Raw genomic sequence first — 6348 nt, 5'->3', positions numbered from 1 at the left:
TTAACTACTGTTGGGTAGGCAAACATATTCCCAGAATTTAGAGACAATCGAAAAACATGACTTTTTGAGTTGGGGCAGTTGAGGAATAATGCCCCATATATAGTCGCAAATAGACATTAAGCAGGAAGAAGTGAGCAAAGCTATTTTATAAAGCGGTGGAGGGGCTGACGAAAGACTCGGCCTTGACTTCAATATCAGGGTTGAACAAAATGTCTCAAATCTTATCTATATCGGGTGCTCACTTCTGAAAGCCAGGATTAAAAAGCACAGGAAAAAACTTCTGTGAATAGCTCCTCGACCAGAGGACACACAGTATCTTCCACAGCAATGAACAGGATCATTCGACGTCGTGTGATCTAAGGTATGCTTTCCTTAAATAACTCTGATTAAAGTCGAGCACGGAGGGTTTCTTTTTAGCATGTAAAGACGGTGTCATTTCCACTTTAACATACGAGGAAATGGAGGGAAATAAGAAATGGAAATCCCGGGGAAATGGAGTCAACTGAACCAATGAAATGTTCACTGGTTGAATCAGTATATTGCATTATCATTGGCGAACCAGTGATTTTTCAACTTTGACTGGGTGAATCACTAAGTGACTCAATTGAAACAGCGTTACTGAATATACTAGTGACGTCAAATCATAGATTCAATCAGTGATATAGCGTTCCACGCAGACGAGACATGAACCTCCAGTCATCTGGCATGCGCACGTCGCCGGTCGGGTCTTCGCATTTCTCGAGTGAAAACGAACCTCATTGTGTACTTGTGTTTGTGTTATAAATACTTGGCGCTTGGTTGCAATAAGCAGCGGATACAATACCTTTCACTTGAAAGTGGGAAGGCTCCTGGCCACTTGGGTTTGACTAAGCACCGCAACACGTTGACAATACGACGAGCCTTCCCACAATTACTAAGCACAACATATTATATCACATTATATTGCAGCTCGGCTTTCATTTATTGTTGTGGTAGTAAAGTGCGGTCTTAGAAGATCATTTTGCAACTGTTCCACCGTGGCATTATCGACGATAATGCCACGATGGACCACATGGGGGAGGGGGGGAGTCAAAAAGTGGCAAAAATTGAGCCACGTGGTTTATGGAAGCCCCCTTTAATAAATGATCAAGAATAAAATTGAACATTTTTTTCATGCAATCGATTCAGTATTACCAGATATTTTGATTTTAGTTTCTTAACAATAATTGAAAATAATTTTGAAAACTGATACAAATTACTTGCAACAAATCATTACCTATTTTATTCCATTTTACCTACTTGAATCACCAAAAGAAACCATTTTTGATTTTGTTTATATTTGTATCCCCCTTGAGCTTAGGATTTCCCAGAGGAAGTTATATACTTTATGTATAAATATGGTTATATATATACATACACTTTCGATTTCTTTATAATTAAAAGCGAATATAAAAATTTGAATCTTATCGACGAAAATATAAAATGATCAAAAAAGATTATAAGAAAACATCATTTCCAACCAAACCTTGGTTTCAGTTTCTCAGTCCCTTATATACCAAAATTTAAATCCACAAAGCGTACAAATGTATACAATTTAAATTTAAGCTTTCAAATTTGAATTCTTTCGACTATGCATGGCAGCAAAAGCTTCAAATTCTCAAATATACTGTTCAAATGCAATTTTAGAATATTATCATTTCAATCTAGCATAAATACTGGAACATGCATTGGCAGTATAAAACCAAAAAAGTTAAACTTTGAACGGTTTAATCTAAGCTTTCTGGTAATTAACAACTTTAACCTGAAAAAATTAAATACAAAAAAGAAAGAAAAAATCTCCAGAAAGCATTTTCTTATAAATCTGTTATTATAAGTCTGCAAATTTTTAAACTTGTTGAAGAAAAATTAGTAATTACTTACATCAATATAAGCCGATTTTCTCTTGTCTCCGAGTTTGAATAAAAATGAAGCACTATCCATAGACATTGTAGATTAATTTTTTTATTACTTTTTTAAAGTATACTATATTTAGTATCCTTGACACTGTCAACGGTTTAAAAACACACTTATCTTAGTTAACACGTTTAGTTAAGAAACATATGATTCATTCACTACTCAATAACATAGCACTCTTAAAGTGTACTTCGAGTAAATCGACGTAACACTGTTCACCTTATATCCGCGTTTCGCTAAAAAAAGGAAAGACAAACAGTGACTCTAATCGCTACTCTTTTTCGCATATGTATGCACCCGACACCACGTGACTATTCTACGTAGTGAAACTGCCACGTGAACGAGTCACCTGTGCAACAATGCTGTCATAAGGTGCATACGTATTTTTACAACCAATACATTTTCCATAAATAAATGTATACGTACAATTTTATGACCCACTTACTATCCTTTCCACTCTCCAAGAAAGTTCAACTTCGGGAGATTACTTCTCTCTGCAACAATCTATTATTCTTTTGAATATTCCTTTTTCAAACTTACACGGCGTAATATATTTTTTAAATTTAAAACATTTTTTAAAAATGAATTTTGAAGTAGAGAATGTAAGGAGACAAAATACGTTATCGTTTGTTATTTCCACACTAAATCAATCTTGTGACTTTTATCAACTAATTTTAATGAAATTAGCAGAGTATTATTTTAATGAATTTAGTTACTTTTTAAAAATGATATGTATTGTATAAAAATATACATGTTGATACGAAGAAATACGTAACATAGTTGAGATAAGCACTTGTGTTTCAAGAGAAGAAAAACATCAACAATATCATAATCGATGAGTTAGGAGTTTCAATTATAGCCTATTAGAGATTTCTATTAAAGACAATGGCATAGTTTCATTCTCCGAAGTAACTACACGATTTACATCCACCGGTCAATTGAAGATCTATTTCTATACTATATCTAGATACTTTTTCTTTTCTCGTAAAGCCTATTTCTGTGGCGAAAAGACATAAGAGTTTGTTTTGCGGAGCGCAGCGCAAAAAGAACTTAAAGAAAGGGAAATAGAGTTTTTTCACGAAAGAGGGGGAAAATAGCACAGAAAATACTAAAGTTAAATTTTGTTGCATGCGAAATTTCACACTGTTAAAGTTTACATGCTATTTAGCGAAAGTTTATCCTACGATGGAATAAAAGCTAAAATGCCTTTTTTATCCAGGTAAATTTGATTTAAAAAAAGTTTGTTTTGTTTTCTACTTGTATGCATGGCAAGCAAGGGGCTGTGCATAAATTACAAATCTTTTATTCTGAAATTCTGAAGCACGTACCCCCTTTGTTAGGGTTCAAACGTTTTGACCGGCCCCATTTCATATTCATTATTATTACGTAATTCTATCATTGAAAACTTTTATTAGGGTGAACCCGGTTATACATCATAGCCACGTAGTAAGTCAAGTAACTGATGAGACTAGGATGTTATAAGTCAATCCAATACGATGTTGGAAACCTCCTGCGATGATGTTGTAGGTATACAATTACGAGCGGCCGCTAGCGTTGGAGGATTTGATAAAATCGTACTGTTTGTCATCAATGAACGAAGTAGTTCAACTTTCAAACAAAGAAAGATTTTTATTTTAAATAAAAAACAGGTGAACTTAATGGAAAAGACGAATTTAAAAAAACGGTCCAATCCTCAACTAAAACAGATTCATTTTTATCCAAAAAGTTGAATTTTTTAACAAAGAAGAGTTTTGCACAAATTACATAAATTTTCAACTAAATAGTTGAATTGAAAAACTAAAAATGACCGATCAGTTGAATTTTCTACCAAATTGTACAATTTGCAAGCCAAAAAGACGAATGTTGAAAAAATTACATAAGTTTGCAACCAAAAAGTCCATTTTTCAACCAAATTGTTAAATTTTCAGTTACAAAACTGATTTTAGTTTGATTAGTACATTGATTAGTTAACATTTTAACTAAAAAATATTTTTTACTTTAAATCGAAAACAGTTCAATTTTCAAACAAAAAAGACGAATTCTTAACAAAATACATCCAATTGCAACCAAATATTGGAAGTTTCAACTAAAGCAGATACATTTGCTACCAAAATTGAATTAGTTAAATTTCCAGCAAAAAAAAAAAAAAAAATAATGATCGTCCAAACAGATTAATTTTCGACGAAAAATGTAGTTGAAATTTCAATCAAAAAGTTCCTTAAATTCTATAATTTAAAATTGTTACTACATAATAAAATTGTAATTTAATATTAAAGCCAATTAGGCAAAAATGTTCTAAAATGAAAAAATAAATTGAGTTATTCTAAAAAAAACTTTCAAAATAAATAGTAATTTTAAATGTAAAACATTAAAGATGAAAAAAATTCTACTTCGGAACGTTAAAACTTAAAAAAATGCGAACTTCATTTAAAACTGAAAAAAATTAGTCACCAAAAATTGTGACATTAAAACTTATTTCTACGCAAACCCTTTAAAATTGAAATCTTTATCTAAAAAAAGACCATTTTGAGATCTTACATTGAAAATTAAAAATTAAAATAAAGAATACAAAAAAATATTGCTATAATGTGATTTCGTTTTTGAAATGGTACAATTTTAGCTTTTTAATTCGAATTTGCTGTATATTTACATTTCAAATTATTAAATTCGAAACTGATCATAAAGGCTTTTAATATGCAAGTTTGAAATATTTAACAGCGAAATGGTCCTAAAATTTTAAATCTGAACATACAACATTGTGAAATTTAAAATTAAAAATTTCCAAAAATTAATCTTAAGATTAATTTAAGACTAAACTTTATTTTCAAAGTCTTAGAGATTGAATTGTTTCATAATTACATTCAAAACTATAATTTTAAATTAAAATTATGGAAATTTTAAAGGTGATAAATATATTATTGATAAGGATCATATCATGTAGTATCAATTCACATTTAAAACGACTGCGATAGATTTTTTTGTTAAAAGATTTGATTGTCGTCAAATCAGGAAACACTGTCAGGTTCTCCGTTAAAAATTGCAGAATATCAAATATTCCGAGAAATATTGTGAACCTTTAAGGTTTAATTATTCTAAACAATTTGAAAATGATATACTTTCTAGTCGGAAACTGTCACAAATTACAAAGTGCGCGAATTAAGAAATACGTAAATCTACCGGTGTACTATTTCTCTCTCGGCTTTATCCCGGTTCTCCTGATTCTCCCATGTGGGTGGCCACGTTATGAACGAGTCGCAATGTCAAAATAGTTTTACGTGGTAGCCGCGCAAAAATATTTCATTTTCTTCTTAGTTTATTATACGATATGACACGTAAAAATAGAAACTCTGTTGAGATAATTTTCGAGGTGTAGTTAATAAACAGCATTGATTGAGATAAGATTGCTATGATTATTTGTATCAAGATCTGAGACTGCAGCTAATCGACAGTTTAAATGAGTGAAATCCCCTAACCACATTCGTGTAATCCACTATTTGAATTAGTGGAATCCACTTTTCGGATTAGTGAAATCTCCTAATTGAATTAGTGAAACCGTAAAACCACTAACTGAAATAGTGAAAATTCACCATGAAATAGTGAAATTCACTATTTCAGATTTAGAGAGCAGGTTTGAATAATCAAAAATTATTCTAATTAAAACACACATAATATCTGGGTGAAAATTGATAAATTTATGAAAATTCTTTATCATAACAAAAAAAAGCTATGCAAATTTGTTTGACATATTCGTTTCAGGCTCATTAACGTAAAAAATTTAAACGTAAACAGTGAGCCCCTCACTGTTTACGTTTCGATCCCCCCGAAACCAGTTCAAGGCTATTTGAAGGCAACCCCCGACACTTGACTGACAGCGAGAGTTTAGTGTAGTTGCAAATTTACATTCATAGTATTAATTATAGTCTTGACGAAATTACACATCCCGGAAACATATATTTAATTATACATACTTACAATTATTGGAAATCAAAAAATAAGTGATGAAAAAATGTCTGCTTAATAAATGGAAGATCATTTTAAAGAGCAAAATTTTGTACGTTAATGAGCCTGAAACAAATATGTCAAACATATATATAAAGAGAGATATCAAGACCTTATAAGGGAGTTGCAACGATTGTACCTAGAATATTCTGTTAAAATGATCGTCCTTATCAGCGGCGCTCTTGGAGGTCCAAGCTTTTACTTGCTAATGGCCTAAAAAGCATCCCTGCGTGTCAACAATATGCTAGAACACTTGCGGGAAAAATGCAGAAGGCGGTAGTCCTTGGGTCGCTCCGTGTTCTTAGGGTACACGAAGCTTTTGCTGGATCGACGTATTGATTCCTTTACACACGGTAACCACCTATCTCACGGTTGTGAGACGTGGTTGTGGCTGAAATTTTACCGCGATTTCGCTGG

The 6348-nt window shown here is 31.9% G+C and overlaps 1 protein-coding gene across 4 annotated transcripts in view; it reads right to left on the bottom strand.

Moving 5' to 3' along the window:
• LOC117177516 (solute carrier family 2, facilitated glucose transporter member 4-like) overlaps window positions 1-6348 on the bottom strand; it is a 113932-nt gene that overhangs the window by 62458 nt on the left and 45126 nt on the right. Inside the window, exon 1 of one of the 4 annotated variants that reach the window (XM_033368275.1) lies at window positions 1900-2142. The exons of the other annotated variants lie outside the window; for them this stretch is intronic. Coding sequence (XP_033224166.1) covers window positions 1900-1965 — 66 coding nt within the window. The 5' untranslated portion in view covers window positions 1966-2142. Of the gene's footprint in view, window positions 1-1899; window positions 2143-6348 lie in introns of those variants that run through there. 4 annotated transcript variants of the gene reach the window in all.

The sequence above is a fragment of the Belonocnema kinseyi genome, chromosome 7, assembly GCF_010883055.1.
Source record: "Belonocnema kinseyi isolate 2016_QV_RU_SX_M_011 chromosome 7, B_treatae_v1, whole genome shotgun sequence".
NCBI lineage: Eukaryota > Metazoa > Arthropoda > Insecta > Hymenoptera > Cynipidae > Belonocnema > Belonocnema kinseyi.
The sequence above is the reverse complement of the archived record's forward strand: the minus strand, read 5'-3'. Positions and strand labels throughout refer to the sequence as shown.